The sequence below is a fragment of the Pseudopipra pipra genome, chromosome 1, assembly GCF_036250125.1.
Source record: "Pseudopipra pipra isolate bDixPip1 chromosome 1, bDixPip1.hap1, whole genome shotgun sequence".
In the NCBI taxonomy this organism is placed as follows: domain Eukaryota; kingdom Metazoa; phylum Chordata; class Aves; order Passeriformes; family Pipridae; genus Pseudopipra; species Pseudopipra pipra.
Window position 1 is genome coordinate 78,734,901 of NC_087549.1, and position 23,515 is coordinate 78,758,415.

The window sequence follows — 23,515 nt, forward strand, 5'->3', positions numbered from 1 at the left end:
GCCTTTAGTTTTAGAAAAGTAATCATCTCAAAACCCTTAATGCAGTCTTATTTACTTGAAAAGATGCAGAAACTTTATTTTCATTTAAAGGGTTTATTTAGCTGAATTGGCTTTCTTCTTGTTTTTACTGTTTCTGACAAAGCCTTTTCCTGATGTCTGGGTAACACTGGCACCTAGTGGTTTCTGCCTATAATTGTTAAGTTGGAAATTTTCTAACAGGAAAGAATATGCTTTTTGGAAAAGAGAGCACGTTCACGTGTATGAAAAAGAATGTTTCAATGCCTGTTATTTTTTTGCCCAGTGTTTCCAGTCATTTGTCACAGCCAGGATAAATTGAAATTCTGGCATTTTCTGTCCTTGTCACAAAAGGACATAATTGGCCAGATGACTGACTAGTGTAAATTGAAGTATCTCCATTAAAATGAATTGAGTTACCTTGACTTGCATTAGCTGAACAGCTAGTATATTTATTTTAAATCCTTATGAAGAACTTCATAATTTTACTAGACTAGATGTTCAGTCTTTTCTGAGCTTCAGACATAAAATTAGCCATATAAGTCTAAATGCCGTAAAAATAATCAGGCTTGAAAGCAATCCACTACCACACAAAATCATCCTCCTACAGACAGAATACCCAGAAAAGCCAACATGAGTTGCACCTTCATGTCTGGACTGACAGAAAGAAGAAGAAACTCAGGCTGAGAAGAAACAGAAAAAAATTAAGTCTGGTAGATCTTGTGCCCCAGTGGTAAAATTCTAAGCTATTGTCTTCACTACAAATAGACACGTTGCTCCATTATCCAAATTGTTGCTACACTGTGTTTTCAGTTTCTATACTACTCATACTCACCTTTATGCATTGCCAAAAAAATTTTCCCCAAACAAAAAACTCCCCCCAACTCTTCTCCAGATATTTATATAAATTGTTCACATATTTTCAAAAAATATAATAAGAGGAGAAATCTGTTTTAGTTTAAAGAACTAATCTGGAGAGGAAAAAGTCCAAGTATGAGGAGTTAACCTAGAGATAAGTGATGAAGACAGGGAAAGCAAGAAATCTAAGCTCTCATGTAGGTAGTAATACCATGTAATGCCTTGTATGTGTCTTTCATATGCCCAAAATTGTGTTAAAACTGTTCAGACTGGCTCCTGTAATGCATCAGTATATTTGCAGAGAGATGTATTAATGGAAAGAGCCATAATTCATGTAGTCCTTGCAGGCTGTCTTTCAACAAATTACTCTTCAAGTCAGGAATACCAAATCATGGTGCATGGCTAGTGCCTAGTCGCAACTTTTCATGATGTAAGAGGAACAGAAAGCAGTAAGATTTCAAGGAATTCTGTCTATTGGTATGCCCAGATCAGCATATTTCACTGCACAGGTACCCAGGAAGCGAATAAAGTGGTTACATTGCTTCTCTACTCACCAGTATTATGGGGCAACACTAAGGTATATTTTTGAAAAGACAGTGTGATCCCAAGAAACGATAATGTTTTCCCACTGTAACCTCAGAGCTACTCATCCTCTCTTTCTATCCTTCTATAAGTCTGATGATAAATATAGTTAGAGGTTAAGCAATATGTAGCCAATGCAAAGCACAGATGGCAGTCAAAATATGAAGAGACAGGCTGAAAATGATGAGCCATCATCATCAGAAGAAATCAGTGACAGATTCCCACAAAATATCAGAATTTAGCCTTTAGCCTAAGTGAGCCTCAACTGCAACTGAAATGTGTGGAGAGATAAGAAATATTGCAAGTAGTAAACCTAGGACTTAATTTCAAAAAGAAAAAGATTTTGTACAACACTGGGTGTACCATTAGCAAATTTGCAGATGATACCAAGCTGGAGGGGAGTGTCAATCTACTGGAGGGTAGAAGGGCTCTGCAGAAGGACCTGGGCAAGCTGGAGAGATGAGCGGAATCCAATGGTATGATGTTTAACCAGACCAAGTACCGGGTCCTGCACTTTGGCCACAACAACCCCCTGCAGCGCTACAGGACAGAGTGGCTGAAGAGCAGCCAGGCAGAAAGGGATCTGGGTGTGCTGATTGACAGGAAGCTGAACATGAGCCAACAGTGTGCCCAGGTGGCCAAGAAGGCCAATGGTATCCTGGCCTGGATCAGGAACAGTGTGGCCAACAGGACCAGGGAAGTGATTCTTCCCCTGTACTCGGCAATGGTGAGGCCACACCTGGAGTACTGTGTCCAGTTCTGGGCCCCTCAGTTAAGGAAGGATACTGAGGTGCTGGAAAGTGTCCAAAGAAGGGCAATGAGGCTGGTGAAGGGACTCGAGCACAAGTCCTATAAGGAGAGGTTGAGGGAGCTGGGGTTGTTTAGCCTGGAAAAGAGGAGTTTCAGGGGAGACCTCATCACTCTCTACAACTACCTGAAAGGAGGTTGTAGCCAGGTGGGCATTGGTCTCTTCTCCCAGGCAGCTATCAGTAAGACAAGAGGGCATGGTCTTAAGCTCTGCGTGGGGAGGTTTAGGTTGGATATTAGGAAAAAATTCTTTACAGAGAAAGTGATCAAACATTGGAATGGGCGGCCCAGGGAGGTGATGGAGTCACCATCCCTGGAGGTATTTAGGAAGAGACTGGATGTGGCACTTAGTGCCATGGTCTAGTAGACAAGGTGGTGTTGGGTCAAAGTTGGACTGGATGATCTCAGAGGTCTTTTCCAGCCTAGTAAATTCTGTGATTCTGTGATATCATGCAACAAAAGAATATGGTTTTAATATCTTGTGTTTATGAGGAGTCCCTGCTGCAATTTATTGATCAGTTCTGGTCTTCCCAAATTTGAACAGTTGAACCTTAGAGATAGCATTGACAGTCTCAAATTTTAACATTTGTCTGATATGTCCAGAGTCTGCCTGAAAATAGAAGAACCGAATTTCTTCCTGGCTCTCAGGCAAAAGTGTTCAGATTTTTGTTTTTAAAGATGTTAAAAAAGCAGTTTATTATATTTATTTTTTCAGTAGATACCACTAAAATCTGTCAAGGAAATGAGTGAAAATATTGTTCACACAATATTTTGGCTGCATTAAAGAAAACGAACAAACAAACAAAACCCCAGAAAAAACAAACGTGCTTTGTTGTTACATAATAAATGTCTGAGAGGGCTCAGTACCATTTGCATTTAAAATGTGGAATTCTGGTAAGGGTAAAAACATAGGAGAATAATTGAATCTTACCAAAAAACCCAAACCTGTAAGGTTGTTAAAATGTCTTTGAATTAATCAGATTTTAATAGAATGACTTCATAGATTGTTTTTATAAATTAACCTATTGAAATGTTTACTCCCTCTATGGAATAATTTTATATATAATATAACATAACATAATATATATAATATATTGTATATAATATATATAATATATTGTATAATATAATAATATTATAATAATGTAATTACATGTAAAAAGGTAATTTTGAATAAAGCTTTTATTTTGTAAAAGTTTTTTTCCACAGTAAAGAGAATTCATGTTAATATTAAGACAGTCTTATTAACAGTGAACTATTCAATAATCGGATGAGTATTTCTAATTGATATTTTAAGTACCAGTGACAGAATAGATGTATTTGACCCCCCAAACTTGTTGTCATTTGCTTTTTCGTATGTTGCAGTTACAAGCTACTCTTAAAATTGCCTAGTAAAGCACTATCAGCATATACACATCTGTGCACAGCAAAGGCATTCTACAAATCCACAAATCAAATAACACATAATGACAAATCACCTTACCTTGCAACTCTAGAAGTACCACAAATGGACTTATTTAGTATGACTAGGAGAGCATAAAATTAGCTCTGTGTTAGAAACAAACATTTTTAAATGTTGCTGATTTCCACGTTCAGGGCAGAAGTTAAGAAATGCTGCTATATAGATGCATCTGTATCTGAAATTGTTTATTAGATAGATAGATAGATAGATAGATAGATAGATAGATAGATAGATAGATGATAGATAGATAGATAGATAGATAGATAGATAGATAGATAGATAGATAGATAGATAGAAAGAGAGAGAGAATTAAAGAACTGAAAGAAAAAAAAAGAAAAAAAGTGAAAGATATAATGAATTCTGATGACAAGCATGACAAGGGTGGGAAAAGAACTATCCCATCAGTTTGTTCTGATTCACAAAGATCAAATCCAAAGTGAGTATTTCAAGATTTGATTGGAAGTGAGCAAAATCTCTGTATCTGGAGAAGGGGAAGGGCTGACCAGTGTCAGGGGTTTTGTTTGCTGCTTTCAAGCACCTCACCTGTTTCCAAAGGTGCCTTTCCCTGCTCTAGGAAAATACAAACCCAACAGCTCTATCTGCAGTCTACAGAGACTGAAGATCTCCTCTTCCGCGCTCCTCCTGACATTCTTCTTTGAGTGCCGTGTTCTTTGTGGTTGTGTCTGCACACAGCTCACCATTTTCTGCCTGTACTGAAGGACTTACTATTGCCTACTCTTCCTCCTCAAAATGCAAAACTACAATTCCCACTCACACAAACTTATGAGTTATGATTACAGGCAGACAGTGCCTATGTGCACAGCTGCGGAGGGAATTCCCTGTCTGGCAAAAGAAGAGGTGGTGAGGGATGAGCAATCAGTACAGTTTTGATAGTAAAGCAAGCAGTAGCTCTAATGCAGTTCTCGCTGAAGGACACCAGGAGTCTGCCTTATGCTCACTGTTGTGTTGCACAGGTGCTATCAGACTGCTCTTACATTATAGCATTGCCCCAGTGTTACATACATGCACTGTCCCATGAGCAAGACAATTCAGTTTAGCCAGCAGCCAATGCTGATTGCAATTAAAAGCTTCTTAAAAAGTTGCTCCCGAAGGTACAAGGAAGCACACACTCCAAATACTTCCCTGCAGCTACTGGTTCTGTTCATCTTCCCCACAGATTCTGTGATTTATCATCACTAAAGCTACTCTTTCTCATCATGCAGTGCTATGACATGCTGTGATTTCATGGCTACAGCTTTTTCACCTGTTCAGTTAGCAGTGATGCACAACGTACAAAAAAGTAAGATGCAGATGTTCCCTTAGCTTCCATTGAGCCATGTGGAGAAGTTCATGCAGTATAGTGGAGCAGTGTAGTACCAGGTGAAGCCTAAAAATATATATATTTTTTTACTGTGTTTTAATGACACACTGCACAAATTAGTAAAGTGATGTCTTGAAGTAGAGCAAACTCAGTGCTTGAACCCTACTCAGTTTCTTGATTAGCTCATGCTGAGCTAATTCAAAAGCTTCTGTGCACGATAGGCCTATTGTATAAACTCATCCTTAGTTTCATAAATATAGTGCCAACTGTTCAGTGAAGTTTGGACCCTCCTATTTTCCCTTACTGTTTTGCCTGTGATTAAAAATTTCAAAATCTGGAGCTTGCCTAGGACTGAACGCAACTGAGGCCACTATGCTCTGTTATGAAGATGATGGAGATGATCTCTTCTCTCACCTTGCTTCTGGTAGCTTACACTCACTGTAGTTTGCTGAAGCATTCAGATGGGATGGCAGATATTACATAAATATCAAATGTAATAAGCATTGTATTAAACTGCACTACACAAGGAATGAAATTATGATTCTGTTCCTAATATAATAATATTTCTTATTCTTAAAGAGAACTGTATACAGCACTATCCTAAAGCCAAGCATTTACTCCTCTTTTTAGGGATGCTATTTTCCTTTATTTTTTTCATTTTTAGAGAGGAAACTATTACAGTACTAACCACACAGTGGAGCTAAATGGCATTTGGATCATTTATGCAGCAGAATATAAGAAAAGCTATTTCATTCCTAATGTATGTAATTAACACAACAGTAGTAGTAGCGAAACTTATATTAGATCATACCATAAAAATAAATGAGCAACCAAAACAGATGATTTAAGATCTGCAACTTGTACAGCTGTAGCTTTTTGTGCCCATTTAGCATCCTAGAAGTAGAGAATGGCCTTTTGCCTCTGCCAACACATTTAACGTGCTGAAAAGAACAGTTTAGCCTGTGCAATTTTTTTATCATCAAATATATTTTCCACCAAAAATAAATGTAGTCCAGAAAGGCTTCATTTTTCTCAATTTTGATATAGAAATCTCTCCATTTTTTTTGCATAACAAAAAACAAAAAAGCATCTATGCAGTGACTGACATTTTCTGGCTACAAAAAATTTTTCAGGGAAAATAAAATCAAACTTTATAAATGGTTTGGAAATGGCTCAGCACTGAATAATTGCAGTACTTACAAAATCAGAATATGCTACAACACAGAATAAAGTGCAAACCAGTTTTTAAAGCATTTTTATTAGTAACTTTGACTGTTTATTATTGATAACTCATATTTGAATTAATATAATTAATAATTGAATGTGTTGGTCACACTCATTCATCGGCTTTCATTTTATTTAGATGAGGACTTATATGAATACCTAACTTAAGTAATTGCATAATCCCACAGGTAAAATCAGTGTTCTGAGCATTATGGAATGTAAAATTGCTTCTCTGCAGGCAAATGAATAGTGCTGTTGCAGGCCTGTACAGCACAGGTAGCATGCATTTTAATAGTGGTCTACAGAATCGTGAATGTCCAGTACTTCTGAAAATCTGAAAACTGCAACCCATGAAAACACATTTACATTACTACAAGTGAAGAGAATACAAAAAGACAACTGAGTGAACAATATCTTTGAGAATCTAGATTGCTCTTGTTTAGCCTGGGATCCAACAAGGAACTTAAGTGGACGATTCCAAAATATTGTAAACACTTGGATCATTTAAAGTTTAGTGAAAGGGATCTTTTCCCTGAGAAAAGTTTTGTGAAAGGCAATGTGTAGAGTCAGTATAAAGGCATTCCTTGCTGAAGGACCTGTGTGTTATGTTTATATTCCTTACTCCTGCATAGAACAAAGCTGGTATTTCCTGATCTTAACATTTTGTAACTGCCCCTAGGCTCACTATGATGATGATTAAGAAGGGATTAGGATTATACTTTTTTCCCTCCTGTTCAGTGACAGAGATCTAATGATAGATTAGATTACGTTAGGCAACATCAACTGACGTTCTGCTGTTGTAAAAGTGCCCTAAATTTTCAGATTATACTATATCTTGTTACTGAAAAGACTAAATATATGCAGGAAAATACAATGACTGTCTCTAAAGTATCTGGATACAGAACTGGTTGTGTTAATTTTATTTTTTTCAAGTTAGTGGTTCAGTTAGATACTATGTAATTACCCATATAGCAGTCTCAAAAGTGGGCAAGCATTTTGCCTGTGATGGTCCTAAAATAATTGTATCAGGCAAATTCATATGTGAATGCTCTTTGTCAGCAAAAAATAATATATGCATGTTGTTGGAACCTGCATTGCCAATTTGAATGCTTTGTCTATACTATCAAATACATATATACTTAACCATAAGCATGGAAAAATTCTATTATGTATAAAAACAAGCAGCATAGCTGAGGTTTAGGACTAATCCAGGGAGAACTAAATTCTATCAAAAACATGCTCCTAATGATCAAATATTCATTTTGCAATGGTTCCCACTCACTGCCATTTCTGACTGGCAGTGCATATGGAGGGACATGCAGCTGCTCAGCTTGACAGTTCCAAATGGATCTATTTTTGAGTCACTTGCATAAAGGGAAAAAGGTGGTCAGAATGTTTTTTAAATGAAACAAAATCTAAAAATTCACATTAGGAGGAAACAATGCACTGAAACTTTTAGTCTGAATAGAAGAGAGGGTATGAAGAGGGCAAAGAGTTTTTGTCTCTGACAAATTACTTCCTGTGGGTATAGTGGCTTTCATTTTATGTCATTAAAACCAGCAGGAGAGTAAGTCATCATCTTGTCCTTTAATGTACCCACGGATAATTTACTATTTCCCAGGTCAAGAGGCTGAATCCAGGACTTCCATTATTAGAATGAATATAATGCAAATATAGATCCATGGTCAGAACCAGGGAAATTTAAGTACCTAAATTCTAAATTTTATTGGAACTAAAGCTTCAATTTTCCTAAAGCTTATTTTAATACACATGTCCAGAACTCTTTCATTCCCAGACCCTTGTGAAGTGCTCAACTCATAGTTGCGTTCATTTTACAAAATGTACACCTACAAGCATGAACTGTCTATAAAATATAACTATGCCTTTCAAAATGAGCTGGTGGTTCAGATTTCTTTCTACTGAACAAGTTGATCATTGGTGTATATGTATGCCTGGGCTCAGAAAACAACCACTGGTTAGAATGTGATACTCCTTTGGTATCTCTCCTACTGAGTGTTTTAATCACTAAATTCTGAATGACACACATCTTTTCCATCTTTGAAATTCATAGATTCAGTAATCTTGAACTTATTCTAGTACACTAAAGCAACACCAACAGCTGAGATGCAGCTGAGATGTGTTGCCCTGCATGAATATCTGATAACCAGTTATCTGGGACACAGTTATGAGACTGGAAGCAGCACATAGCAATTTGCAACAATTTGGGACTCCTCTACCCTGAATAAAAATTGTGTTCACCACATTACTGTACAATGGACTCATTATTAAAATAACAAAGTCAAAATTCTCAAAATAAAATGCTTATAAGTCATAATGAAGTACATTATCTCAAGCATAAAATATAGCTCTTTCATTCCATGCTCTGCAACATTTTTCATATGATTTTAGGTGGAAAACTTCCCATAAAAGAGAAATTATACTTTCTAGACGGAGATAAGAATTACTTCTTTGCCACCACATTATTTATGAAAAGTCACACCTATGTGAAATGAAAGACTAAACTCCAATGTCTTTTAAGATAATGATGACAATCACACATTCTAATACAGAGGCAAACTGCTCTGTGTTACTGATGAGGTAAAGTTGCTTATCGTTTAATTCTTTAACCTAGTTTCTCATTTGAGCCATAGGCACATCCACCCATTGGTGCCACATACCTTTTTCAGTTTAATGACTCCTTCCTGGGTGTTCTCATCTGTTGTGATGTCAAACAAGTTTCCTCCATCTCCTGGAACTATGTTGTACTCTATTTCAGCATTTTTCCCAAAATCAGGGTCCACAGCTCTGATCCGTCCAATAGCAGAACCAACATGAGAGGACTCAGGTACTTTTAAATGGAAGATACCTGTGATAAAGTGGAAGACAGTCATTCTTGGGATTTCTTGATAATTAACACAGTATTTCTGATTAAAGTCATGGAACCTGGGCAAAATAAAAAGACTTAAATAATCCAATTAAAATTAGGAGATCAAAACAACAAAGGATTAGAAAAATATACGTGTGTTTTACCAGTTGATTTCCCCTAGTTTCTAGATTTTATCCAATGCAACTTTAAAGGCCTTAGCATATCTATACCTTCAGATATATATCTATATTTCTATCTTTAATTTTTTATGTGTGGATGACTATTTTGAATTAAGCTGTAGACAGTACATGTTTGTAGGCATTTTCCTCCTGATTTTTTTTTGGAGCAAATATATCTATGGATTTCATAGCAGTTGAAAGGAAAAATTCAGTGGAAAAAGGGTTTCCACCCATTTCTTTAGAAGTCAGTATTATAAATATATGTTAAACTCCTTGGGGGGAAGACTTAATGAGTATTGTTTATACTAGAGCCACCAGAGGGTGCTCTTACTAAAATTTTATAGCTAAGCATTAATTTTTAGCTTTGAATGCTGTTATTTTCAGATTATTTACTACTAGCAGTAATAAAAAATTTAAAACTCTCCCCCTCCCCCCCAAAATTACGCACTTTTAAAATAAGCATTGCTGCCAATATGTGAGGCGAAAATGGTTTCATTCAGGGAAAAAGCTACATTGAAAAACGCTAGATATCAGAGTTCAAAGAGATAAAAGAAAAAATCCAAAGCAGTTTGAGGCAGCCTTGACTTTAGCAACAGCAGTAGCAGCAGGCCAGGTTTGTAACATGGTGCCCTGACTTATTTCACTGCTCCCAAAGCGTCTATCTTCCCTGCTGAGCTGCACCTCTCACAGGAGCTGATACTCCTCACAGCTGCCAGTGAACACCACCATGACCAGTATTTACAGTGGGAAGGCAGCTCACCTTTCTTCATGCAGCATCCTTTGCTGCCAGCAACTCTTGGAGCTGATTTGGAGCCCAGGATGTTTGATTCACTTCATCCTGGCTCTCAACAAACCTAGCCCCATCATTTGGTTTTCCTGGGTCAATGGTCTGCAGCTCTCACAGAGCAACCCCTTCAGAAAACATCAGCTCTGGCCTGATCAGTTCCTCTACACGTGAACACGTAGGAGGAAATTTGCACTTCTTTTTCAACAGCATAGCAGGGCACGCAGCTGTGACTAGTGGGAGGCATATTAGGGGGATGTCTGAGAGATTTCTGCCCGGCAGTGGTTCAGTCACACATCACAAAATGAGGCTCTGAGAAGTTGTATATTATGTATCAGCAGGATAGATGACTTTCACATCCAGCCACTGAATTAAACAGTAGACGCTGTTCCCTGTCATCTCTTTACAATGCACACTGTGTCAGCTTTTTCAGCTTTACAATATTTCCAGGTGAGGAAAAAAATGACATTTGCACTGCTGGATTAGGAGCAAACCTACTCTTTTGTGAGCTAGTAGTTTGTGCTGTGATACCTATATAATTGTCTGTTTGATTTCCTCTGAAAAAATCTTTTATCTGCTTCCTCCCTCTGCCCATCAGTATGCAAAGTATACCAGAAGGCAAAATTTGCTTTGTGTGTTAGAGAGAATCCCTGTAAGTAAAGGTGACTTTGTGTCAGCATTCACGTTTGGACATTGCCATGTATAGGTTTGTATTACCCATTGACTGAGCTGCTAAAGATTGTGCAATTATCATTTCACTACTTTTTTTCCAAGGGAATATACTAAAGAAACCTTTTGTCCTTCTTTTGGCGAGGGAATGTACTAAAAGAAACTCTACTTCTTAGTGTTGTTTTAACAGTAGGAAAGGAGTACTGTGATGCAAAATAGTATCATGACAAGATAGTCTCAGTTGTCTCTTAGTTGTACTTCAATAAAAAACATTCAGTAAAGAATAAAATTTTAACATGGTATTCATGAGACAATCACAAATTCTCCTATTATTTATTGTCACTTACAAATACGTGTATTACTGGGTCTCTGCTCTACCAGTTATGCAGAAAAGGTAGAAGAAAAGAGACCTAAAAAGCCTTTGCCTACACTTGAATCTTATATTTTTCTCAACATAATTCTAGCCCTGATGACCATGTCTTTTGCAGCCGTTTATATTGGACGACGAAAATCATTGCTTACATTTGCTGCATACAGCCACAGTTTTGGTGAATGTGAAATGCAGGAGCATATGATAATGGATTTTTCCATCTTTATCTAATTGATCTATTCTTAGCGATTTGAAAAGCCCTCAGATTCATTAAAACAAACATTTCTCTATAAAATATTGTAACTGGCTATAAAGTGTGTGGGACTTAGATGAAATCAAGGAAAGACTACATTATTCATTTCAGATTGTTTAGGCTTTTATCAGTTATTTTCAGTGGCATTTGGCATTTCATAATTTCCAGAAATTCAGCAGCAATAAAATGAGGTCATTAAGATTAATTTGAAACTCTGAAGTAGTCTTCAACTCTGCAAGAGTCAGATTTCTGAAGATGTAGTATGTAATTACACTGCCATTGTCCTCCTGTAATATTCACAACATACGGAAGCTGCTAATGGAGATACTGTGACAACATACTTTCAGAATAAAATAAATGAAAACAAATAATGTATAGTGCTGCCAACTCAGGGAAAAACTTCAAGAGAATATAATATATAGCATGAAAACCTCCTTCCCACTCTTCCCTTCCCCAAATAGTAGGATCACAGAATACGCTGAGTTGAAAGACACCCATCGAGATCATCAAGTGAAACTCCTGGCCCTGTGCAGGACTCACCAAAGATCACACCATGTGCCTGAGAGCATTGTACAAACACTTACTGAACTCAGGCAGGCTTGGTCTCTGTACAGAGGACATTTGAAATGATCAATACATGTGGTACATGAAATCAGACAGAAAGACAGTTTTGCAGATTTTTATTTTTCTGTTTCCAGAAGACATTACTTCTTGCTGTGGACATGCTGTGACAGTTTAGCATTATTCAGTTTTTATTGTCCATTTTGCCTGTATACACTACTACCTCCATTTGCTATAGAGGTATATTGAAACAGCCTGAGTAATAGCTTTTTACTCCCAAAGGTCCTGAAAACCTTGTTCTCTTCAGCTTCCAGGAATGATGGAACAAGCAGCTCTGACAAACTTATACAGCAGCAGATTATGCTGCTCAAACAGTTCTGTCAAATTTTGTTGATTGTCTCATGTGACTTCTCTGCCAACAAAAATCTTTCTTCTACTTGTATAAATCTCTTTTAAATGCATTTTCTAAGTTTGATCCTTTTTTTTTGGTAAGAGATGAGTGATATGAAAGGTACCAAAGGAGCAAGCCCTTATTTTCCTCAAACTGCAGTACAAAACTGGACTCTGCAACTAGCTCTCCTTTTGCTGATTTTAGTCACATATATTGCATGCTAGTCAGAATATTTTTACATATAGGAAAGCTGGTAGCAATGAATATTCCCTGGTCAAGATCTTTTGTTTCATGTTGAGAAGCATCAAAGAGGATGATAAAAATAAATGAGCAATGATGCTGTTGAAGCTTTTAGGCTGAAATAACTGACAGGGCTAATTACTTAGCCCCAAAAGCATTCAGAAAACCAAGGCAGAGGTGAGCTAACAATTCATACACACTGCCTCTGAGTTTCTGAAACAAAGATGGTTTCAAAGCCCAGTGGGAAGAAATCAGAGCTGAGTAAGTGACAGGTAATCAGTCATATTGACTGAAATGCAGCACACATTTACAGTTCCTTTGACATGATTAGATTAGTTTTAGTTTTTAAGGCTCAAAAGCTGTTCTTGGGTTTGATTTTTACTTACAAAGAGAGTTGGGAGGTTTTTTGTTTGTTTTCTACTTAGAAAGAGCATTGGGTTTCTTTGTCTCTCCATGCATGCAGTTTACAGGTACACCATCATTTACAAGAAAGGTTTTCAATTCTGGTAAGAATAACAAATGAAAACCATCATTACTTCTCATCAGCAAAACAATCATTAGGAAATAATCCAGGTTACCATCTAAGGGCTTAAGCTAACTTCATAATGGCATTCAATCAAAGAGCTGTAAATGCTATTTGAACGTTTTTTCTAATCTGTCACCATGTTGCACACTGCAGTTAATCATGATACCATGAATCTTAAAGGAAAAAACCATTGAAATAAAAGAATTTATCTCTCTTTCATCTAAATCTTTAATGTTTCCTCAGGAAAATCAAGCCAAACCAAAATGAACCGAAACAAACCAAAGCAAACCAACAGATTATGTATAATATAATATTCTTACTAGTTTAAATTATGAAGACATTTCAGTTTTTATCCTGACCTGGTTATAAGGGCACTGATTTCTGCCTGTTTAGGAAGAAACATAAGACAACCACTCATATTTACTTCCTGGTGTTTTAACAACAGTGTAATAGGTAAAGGATAGTGTAAATATAAGCGGTTATTCAAGATATTAAACCTGCTACATCAGCTACAGCTAATCAGCCTAATAATTACTGGTATCTGATGTGTATACTCCTAAAACTAGGGAGATATGATTTAGCATAGCATGTTCATGCCTCTTCTAGCTGAGGCTCTGGGTCCTGCAGAGGATTGGGACCCTGTATAGGGAAGAGCAAGGCCAGGCTTGGTCACCATGTGCTCTGATGCAGGTCACGCATGACCTGGGACAGGCTTGTAAAACTTCAGTTATGGCAAGGCTCCTTCCAGCCTCTAACCCACTGCTCTGAGTTAATGGCCTCATTAGATATAACACAACCATGTTTAAAAAATCCTGGTTCTGTGCTCTGGATTCCAAAGACCACACCTGTAAAAAGGTACATCTCCCAAGACTGCAGAGATCATGGATGTCCAATGGTTCCCAGTTCTTTAAGGGAAAATGAGCAGAAGCAAAACCCCTTTTGAGTTTGATCCTGCCCTAGTGTAGGATAATCCACATGATGGAGCTTCCCCAGAGCTGGCTGTTGCTGAGTCAGGACTCTATCAGCCCCTGAGTTAAGCTAGCAGACCATGCTTTTGAGGCTATCCTCTTTCTTCTTTCCCTAAAGCAAAAAATAATGTCCATCATAATGGTATAGTTTTTGTATACTGAAAAATTTCATTTGCTGTTTTTTTCTACTGATAAGCTGTTGTCACAAAGCTTTCTAAAAATAAACCTCCCCACTGCATGTCAAAGACTAGTTCTACAGAAACTAATATCCCACTTTTTGGAGCAAGGATTCAGGAAATCGGAAATACCAGTTCCTCAGCTCAAGATATTCAAGCCCACAGCTTCTGTCTCCAAAGTGTGCTAGTTGTTGCAAATACAATAAAGGAGATTCTGTTTAACAGCATAATGTAAAAATAATTGTAGAAACAGTTGTTTGGAGCCATGGACCCTCAGATTTGTGTGTCCTAATACTGATGCAAGAATAATACTTAATCTTTTTTGAAGATCTTAAATTTTCTTTTATGGTACCACAGTTTTACAAAGTAGGGAAGAAATAATTTCTAGAAATTCCTTGAGTTCATAATTAAGGGTTTCTTCTAGATGACATGGAGTTGAATTCCTACTGGTTGAGGATAACAAATCAAGTTCCTGAGTAACTGCTTTAATCATGCTATTATTATTGTATAGGAGAGATCTCAACATTATCACTTGCTGTTTTTTTGAAGTCTACCTTTGTCAATGCATTCATGTGTTAGATAGTGTGCTTCCTGTATTTCTGTGTATTTTATGTGGAAAACCAGTTCCACATGATCAGCTTCATTACATATCATGACCAATAAATTCTGCTAATATCCAGTCTAGTGATTAAGAACTTATTACCAAATAAAAAAACCTCCAAAGTACAGTGAAAGAAATAATTTTTGGGGGTATAATCTAAAAGCTTTAATCAATTGGGTTTTATGTAAATTATATAGTGGTTATGAAGAATTAGCAAGGTGTAGCATGCCTTACAGATAGAAAAAAATTTTCAGGAGAAAATGTCTTTCCTGTTTTAGAATTCCAGGCAGCATATAATTTGGATTTATCAGTTAGGTCTGTTGGTAATATTCTGGTGATCACCATCACCATGAAGTAAATCAATAGACTTATTCCCTCTATCAAAGTTAAATTGCATGACATATGTGAAACATTAACATGATAAAAAGTATATTGTCAGGAAAGGGACACGGATTTTGTAATGCTCTGCTTCTGAGATATCTCGTGGGAGCCTTTTAATATTTTCTTTATCACTCTGGCACAAAATATAATAACACACTTTTGCTACAATAATTCATTCACCCTTAAGAATATGGTCAAACCATTTACTTTAGGATCTAAGCTAGGTACTCTAAATCATCTATATTGGAAGAATCATTTTTCTGTCCATCGACTAAGGAAATTAGGTTCCTATCTTTAGTCCTCCAAGTCACACCTCAGTTGCAACCCTAAAATCACCTAAACAAAGCAGTCTCAACATCAGTATTACTCAAAAAACTCCTTGTGTAGCTCTGATTTTCACATACTTATTGGGTACATACAAATGCTTTTGCCTGAACTATATATTACTTTTCTTCACCATGTTGACACAGGCTGAGGCAGAAAATTATTACTTTTAAAGATACAACTGTGAAATCATCCAGTACAAGTTCATAATTGTTTACTATAGTTTGTTTGAAGTTTTGGGTTACTGTATGCAGTTTCTTTAAAAACTTGTGATTTAATCTGTGATATAAGAAAAATAGTGATACAATAGGATGGCAAGTGAACATTTTTCATTTATAATCTCTTATACTTTACAGCAAGTATGATCAATTTATCACAAGTGATGTTTATGTCTTCCAATTTAAGTGTTTAAAGGTGAACTCTCTGTATAAATACTGCTTCTTTTGCAATGAAATATAAAAGTAGTGAGTGCTTAATTCTAGATCCTTCTCTTGAGAGCATTGGCAATCACATTTACAAAATCAACAAATTTTCTGTGGAAGCCACTGAGAACAAAATAATTGTCATGAAATCCAGAAAAAACTTGCGACAGATCCTCTAGAATATTTCTGTTATTTTCATTTTATTTTTATAGCTTTATTTATGGAAAAATTCAACTAAAAGTATGTTTTGTACTCAGAGAAGACAGTTTCAAACTGCTTGGTATCTTCAGCTTAGCTCCTATTTTAAAGTCATTAGAAACATTTGGATTGTTGCAAGCACTTGGACATCTCATTTAATGCTTTTACAAGAAGTGGAGCGCTCCTGAAAATCTGAATACAAGTGTGGTTCTTAGGTATTTTTGAAAATTGTGAGACTAAACTATTGTGATTATAATTAAATAATTACATATGGTCTGTTTCACTTTATGCTGCCCTGTAGCCTCTAACTTTCAGAGAGCAAGCCCACCACAGCTAGAAGCAGAAAGAATATATTGATTTCTTACTTGGATGGAAGGCCTCGGGGAAAAAGGCAGATGCTGCCAGAACTGATAGTGATGCAGCAAGTGACACTATAGTCAGAGTCACTTTGGAAACAATTCTCAAAGCATTGCAAGGCAACCCCATGCTGTTAAATCTGTAGCCCTAGCTACTTTTCAATATCAGAGAGCAGGTGGAGATGCATGGGACTTTCAAGACATCCCAAGGTTACTGTGGATAATTTCATGCATCTGATCTAAATACTCTCTGTGTTTTGAATGACTAATTTCTTCACCACTCCCCACAGAAGACACATCATAGTGGAATGAATGACATGATTCCTGTTAAAGGTTGTTGAATTTCTATAAACCATATTTGTTTACACCTTCTCTACAGAAGGTAGCAGATGTAAAATACAATTATTAATAATAATGATCTACTATGATGATGATGTGTTCAAAAATAATTTACCTATAAATCTTTATGTTAATGATCAGTTACCACTTAAAGATGATGATAGGAGGGAAATGAATTTGATAAGTATAGACTAACAACAGAATTTTATGACCAACAGATAACATTTAACTTCTAACCACTATTGTGGTCATTTGTATTTCTCAAACTATTGCTTAACAATACAATCAGAGCATTGCATTTTACATCAATAGAAATTACCTATATTTTTCATTCGCTATGATGTAGTATCAGGAAATAGCTATGTTTGGTTTTATGTGCTACTTTGCAGCTAAGGGTTCAGTCTCTCTCAGTTTAGAGGTTTAAACAAGTGTTTTGCTTCATTCAGTCTGTACTCCATAAAGTTTTTAGGTAGCCTTTGCTAGTTTTGCATTCTTTAGAGAGTTAAAAAGCAATACAAGTGTAGCAGACATAAAATTTACTAAACATTTAGTGTTTTGAGAATCTATGGTAATTGAATATTTCTCCCTCCAGTTTATTTCTGAGTTTTCTTCCAAATATTATGCTTTAGTTGGCAATTGTGTCATTGTTCAGTCTGAATAAAATATTTCACTCTTCAAGATGCTTTATGATTAAAATCATGCAACAGTGACAGCTACCAAAAAGAAAAGAACTTTCTAGGGAGCTTTTACTAAGGCTACATCCACCTTTGGGGGAAAATTGGTTCTTACTAAAAGTGTGTGAAGAATTCTGATGTGGAAAGCAATAAGGAAAAAAATAAGAGAAAGTTGGCATAAGTGTAAATATAAATTTTATAGGTGTTAAATTTAATGTTAACCCCTTTATGTTACACACACACAAATAGTGACAGAAGCCTACTTAACTGTGGGGTGCTGTGACCCTAGGTGGGCTGCATGGCCTGGATTGTGAATCATAGGCTCAAATAAACTAAAACTGTACAAAAAAAATCATGTTCCAGCTGTACTCTGTCCCAGAAGTTAGCCAGTATAGAATGGCCTATTTCCATGTTACTAAACTCTTTTACCCACACTAAAATAGGTCAATTGCATTGAAAGTGACTGTAGAAAATAGTTCCTGATCTGTATTAATTTCTCCAAATGCCCTGAATTTCTCTGAGAAAGCTTTACCTGGTGTTGGTGACTGTTCTAAGACTAACACTATAGACAATTTAAATCTCCAGGAACTTTTTCTGACACTCCTATGTCCTTCTTTTGCTTTGAAAAGTGAAATATAATAAGCTATTGTATACTTTCTTTTGGTCTATGTAAAAATGTCTATAATTGCAATGATTAAGTGGTGGTGCAGGAAAAAGAAAGGTACAGAGGCTTTTTTATGACTAGTTGTCAAACACGTAGCTAACTCAGGTGGGTGAAATGGAAACAGCAGGCAAGGGTCACTGAGGTGTTTGACAGGGTAGTGGCCAAACCAAGAAAGACGGAGCTGAAAAGAGCTTATCTGGGATGGTGAAGAATCTTGATTTCAGTAGAGTAAAATGTGAAGAAACTCAGAGCTGGAAGTGACCCAACAAAGCATAAATTCTTTTATCAGTCCTATTATTGGGGAGGAAAAAAACCACTAATGGAATAGAAGGAGATGGCCACACTGTAGTTATAAGATGAAAATGAGATCAAGAATAAATTTGTGCCTCTTATAGGAGAGGGGACACAAAAGTCCATGTTGAATGTAAGGATAGATGTTGGAGGTGCCCCAAGAGAGTCCTACGAGTGGTGGAAGAGACTTAATGAGGAGAGATCAGAGGAAGAGGAAGAAAACATCTCAGAGTGCACCTACACCATCATGCACAAGACATGATCATCAAGACCACGAGAGTGTTTGTTTCCAATACTTTACTTAGTTGTACAATTGTTCTCTTGTTGGCGAAATACGTGTTATTGTCTGATTGTCTGATTGTCTGATTCCCTTCTCTGTACCCGTTACCTTGTTTCCTATTGGTTCTATGTACACACTTTCCCTATTCATCCAACCCTGTTGCAACAGTACCCCCTAGAGATAGTTTCTCATTTGTTCGTGTTTGGATAAGTTCTTCCCCTTGTTACCCTGACTGGCCACTCCTTGTATATTCCTCCCAGTCTCCACCCTTTGTTCCAGAAGGGTCCCTACTCTCCCTTTAAAAGTCGGCATCCATGTTCAATAAATGGCCATTTTGTGTCACACTGTGGCTTGCATGCAGAGTGGTCCTTCTGGGTCTTGCTTAAGGGGAGTTACAGCTCTGCCCCTGTCAGATAGACAGGGTGAGGAGGAAAGAGAGGCCAGAGGAAGATGACAGAAATGCAAATAGTAGAGCAGTGCGAGACTTGGAAGGAACCTGGAATGAAGAGGAGTTACTCTTTTTCCTCCTCTGATTCCTGTAAGAGTACTGTGCAAATACTGGTCAGCTAGTATTTATTATTGTACTTATTTGACTACAGTTTTGCTGATTTTAAAGATGTAGTTAAGTGAGTCACAGGCATTAAAATCCAAAATTATAATGACGTCTGCATGGCTGCTGGTTTCATGATTGGCTTGTAATTGCATGAGCCTATTTCTGTAGTCTTTGCATTTGTGTCTTCTATCGCTCTTTGAAAAGGCTGATTAAAGTATACGTTCAACTCAAAAATGTAGTTTTAGTTAGCTCAAAACTCACAGGTAAATGAAAATCAGACTTGCTTAAGATTTTGTGACATTAAACAACGTAAGCTTTGTTAACAAAACCAAACTGATGCTTTTTTCCCTTTATGTTTTATGAAATAGTCGTTAGAAAACTAGCAAAGATGAAGAAAACAAGGATTTGACCTTCCCTCCCTTTTTGATTCAAAACAACCTCTGGCTCAGTCACCCAACTAATCACTGCCTGAAGCTAGTCTGCAATAAATCTGTCCACCTGTCCTGTACAAGTATCTCCCAATTGGTACAAAATAAGTAATTAGTTGCTGGAACTGAATTAGGGTATCTTGTCTGCCAGGCAAATTCTTTAATCAATGAAAGATGGACTCATTGTCATTCTGAGAGCCAATGAAGATTCAAGTGCTGTATACAAAATACAACAACTTTTAACAGGAATACCAAGAGAAACCATACTTCCATATCTAAATTACAGGGGGTATAATAACTTCTCAGAAACTTTTGCAGACTTGTTAAAATGCTTAATTAGGCAGATCAGAGCTCTGAACCTTAATCCTGAGTAAGTTTTCTAGCAAGTTGTCCAAGTAAAGGGGGAATGAATCTTCATTGCTTCTTTTTAAATCAAAACCTATGCTTTCCTTATTTAAATTTTTTAGATTAGTGAACAGAATAATTTCCTAATCACAAAATACTTTTCTGTAGATGTTTAATATATTACTGAGTGTGATCTGTGTTACATACTTCTGAAATCTTTAAAAGTAGATACCATTATCTGAGGAACTTGTCTCTCATCGGCCACTCATCCAAAGCAATGGTTTAAAAGATTTTCTTTTCTATCTCATGTGAACCGGAAGACTTCTTACTTGCACTGTGCTTCTGAACCCAATTTTGCAATAAAATCTGAACTAGACTTGTTCAAAGGCACTTGAATGGAATTAGCCACATTCAGTTTACTGAGTTAACAAAACTGACCAGCCTTGATGCAGTGAAACCTATGATAGATAATGTGTGTGCAATTTCTGTAATGTGCTAAGCTTCCAGTAACATATAAATAAATAACTATGATAAGATTTTTCAGTCTATAAAGTGTATATACATAAGTACATATAGGCAGGCTGTTTGAAGTTCAGCACTTGGTTGTTCTTTCTTTTAAAATATTTCTACAGATTGTATAACCTGAAAGTAAATCTATTAAAATAACCAATGAGCAAGTAAATAATCACTTAAAATAGATACAAAAGGGTAATAATGTTCAAAACCTATTCATAATATATAATAGTTCGATACAATAGATCATCCAGATAACAGGTCATTCAAGTGCCACACAAAGGCTATATAACTAAGAGACTAAAGGACGAGCTCTCATTTATACAGGTCTTTTATACTTGCACTGAAATTCCTGAAACTGCATCAATGAAAGATTTTTTTCTGGTTTCTGAATTGTCTATTTTGTGGACTTTTCTCTTTAAGATTGTTTTTTCCTCTGCTGTCTACAGTGGAGGATTTAATGTATTCTGTGGAATGCCTTGTACTGGCCACTCATGAAATATAAATCCAATTAGCTGTGAACTACTGCAGTATGGACAGGCAACGGATGTACAAGGTCATAGGAATGATCCTTCAACCTTGCTTTATTTAAAGTGTCATTACTGGAAAGATGAATCTTTGTGTTTCTGTTTCCAAACACGTTAGCATTTCTGGAAATTTGCCATGCTTTTTATGCAAACTATCTTGATGGATTTCACTGGGATGCTTCTGGAAAGACCAATGACAGCAAAAAAAAAATGGCCCTTGTGATGTTGAGGCGTTGCTCTACAGCTGTCTGAACATTGTAAATTGTGGTTGCAAAGCAGCCCTGAGATAATGGTTTCTGACCACCAGAGAGATGATTTTTTTTTTTTTAACCAAGACATGCACAAGTAGACAAAATTCAATATTGGGTTCAAACATTAATTAATTTTTCTTCTATTGAAAAGAGCTTTTAATCATTCTCTCACAAAAGGGACTTCTGTGAGGTGGAAGTGATGTGATAAAACATAGCTTTAGCCAAATAGTTATTTTGGATTAAAAAAAGTAAATTCAGGCAGTGTCATCTTAAAAATACATACCTTAAAAATGAGCCAAACTTATTACTGACTTCTTAAGACACTTGACAATTTCTTTTTTTTGTCAATATCAAAATAAAAATTGTAAAAATTTTAAGATTCAATTACATTTCTTCTATGTCAGGGCCTTATTCTTTAAAAGAATATTTATGTCATATTAAAATAAAAAGACATATTATTCCTTTGACTAAAATGATCTGTGTGTGCTTTTATTGCTCAGTATATAAGGGTTTATTTATCTAAATTGCTTTCACACTCACTCTGCCATCCGTGAACAAAAGAAAGAGACAGGAAAATTAAAGCATAAATCCTTACAAAATATGAATCAATATAAAAAAGCTGAATCACTTCACTTAATTGGTTTGATTCCATAAAGCATAATTGATACCAACTAATTATACAGTTTTTGTCATTTAAATGTTGAAGTAAATATAACCCATCTATTCTTTCTTGAAGCTTATTTTAAGAATTGGAAACAAACCACAGCTGTCCTGGGAGCTAGCTCAGACTGGTCCAATGCTTTTGAATTAAGGGTTAGATCATTAGCTTCTAGGAAGGATGTGCTGAGTTATCTTTTTACTTAGTCAGCTATCATGTACATAAGTAGCTGAGAGAGAAAGGCCATCAGTTCCCTTCTGGACCTGGATGCATGCCTACAGAACAGCAGCTTTTGTCCACTCTTCACTGTTCAAAGGTAATGTTGTGTTATACTAGATTTTCATTCAATTTCTTGAACATCATTGTTATGACAGGAAAAGTGCTTTCTTTTGCAGTCTTCGGCTTTTCTTCTGGTTTTTGCAAGAATCAAACTTTGCTATGAAATATTTATTTTAATATTTACAGAAAAGTTCTATCTTTAACAATGAAACATACCCAGTAATTCAGAAATTTAGTGTACTTATGCAGAGTCAGGCAAGGCAGAAAACACTTCTGGAAATAAATTTCTGCTAATAAAATCATTCAGATTACTTTTTTCTACTAGTTTTAAAGAAAATATCAGTTTTCTGAAGTATCAGTTTTCTGAAATGTGGGCCAATAGATACCTGCAGGTCAAACATCTCTGACAGAAATATGTAATGTTTAGAGGTTTCCCCTGTGTTACACTCTTCATTACTATGAGACATGCAAGGTGGGAGTTCCCCACTGAATATGTTCAAAAGCACAGGTTCTAAATAAAAAATTCCATGTTCAGCAGGATAGTCAGTGGTGTTTCATCACTGGATGCTGATAACCCATCCAAACCTGCCTGTTTCCTTAAAGGACCCTCAGTAAGATGAAGGTGTTCCATGACACATTTTTTTGCAAGCTTGTAATGTATTTTTTATCAATGTAGCTTCTTCCAAATATTAATAATATATGTTCTCCTACTTCTACTGTGAAATCTTTTTTTTTTCAGCTCAACTGAGTTCAGAAAATAAATTTAAACTTTATCCTGTGAAATTTAATATTGTCTTATTTGATAAGGTAACCAACAGCAGAACTTTGGCATAAGCCCTTTGCAAAACTGTGCTCCTGATTGTGTGATGCAAAAACATTTACTCTGCAGCAGTCTGTGTTAAAGAATCTTCAGTCTTTTTCTTCAGCCCACACTTCCTGGCTTTCTTGACCAACAGTGAGTAATGGGATATTGGAGGTCTCAACTCCCAGCAACATTGAGGGGTCCTTAGGTCTTGCCAGGCCTGAACTTGGCACCTATGTAGACCTGATTTTAAAGGCTTATTTTTCACATAAACTTAAATTCTGTACAAGCATTGTTTTAGCTGTGGTAGTCAAGCAAATGACAAACTCCGTTTCCTGGCAGGTAGTCATTCTGAATCACTACAACATTTTCAAGGA

At 36.3% G+C, this 23,515-nt stretch overlaps 1 protein-coding gene across 9 annotated transcripts in view; it reads right to left on the reverse strand.

Annotated features, from left to right (window-relative positions):
* Positions 1-23,515, reverse strand: part of CDH12 (cadherin 12) — a 576,725-nt gene that overhangs the window by 51,723 nt on the left and 501,487 nt on the right. For all 9 annotated transcript variants that reach the window (XM_064662120.1, XM_064662078.1, XM_064662095.1 and 6 more), the window contains one exon: positions 8,948-9,135. In XM_064662120.1, the coding sequence (XP_064518190.1) occupies positions 8,948-9,135 (188 nt within the window). The remainder of the gene's footprint in view (positions 1-8,947; positions 9,136-23,515) is intronic.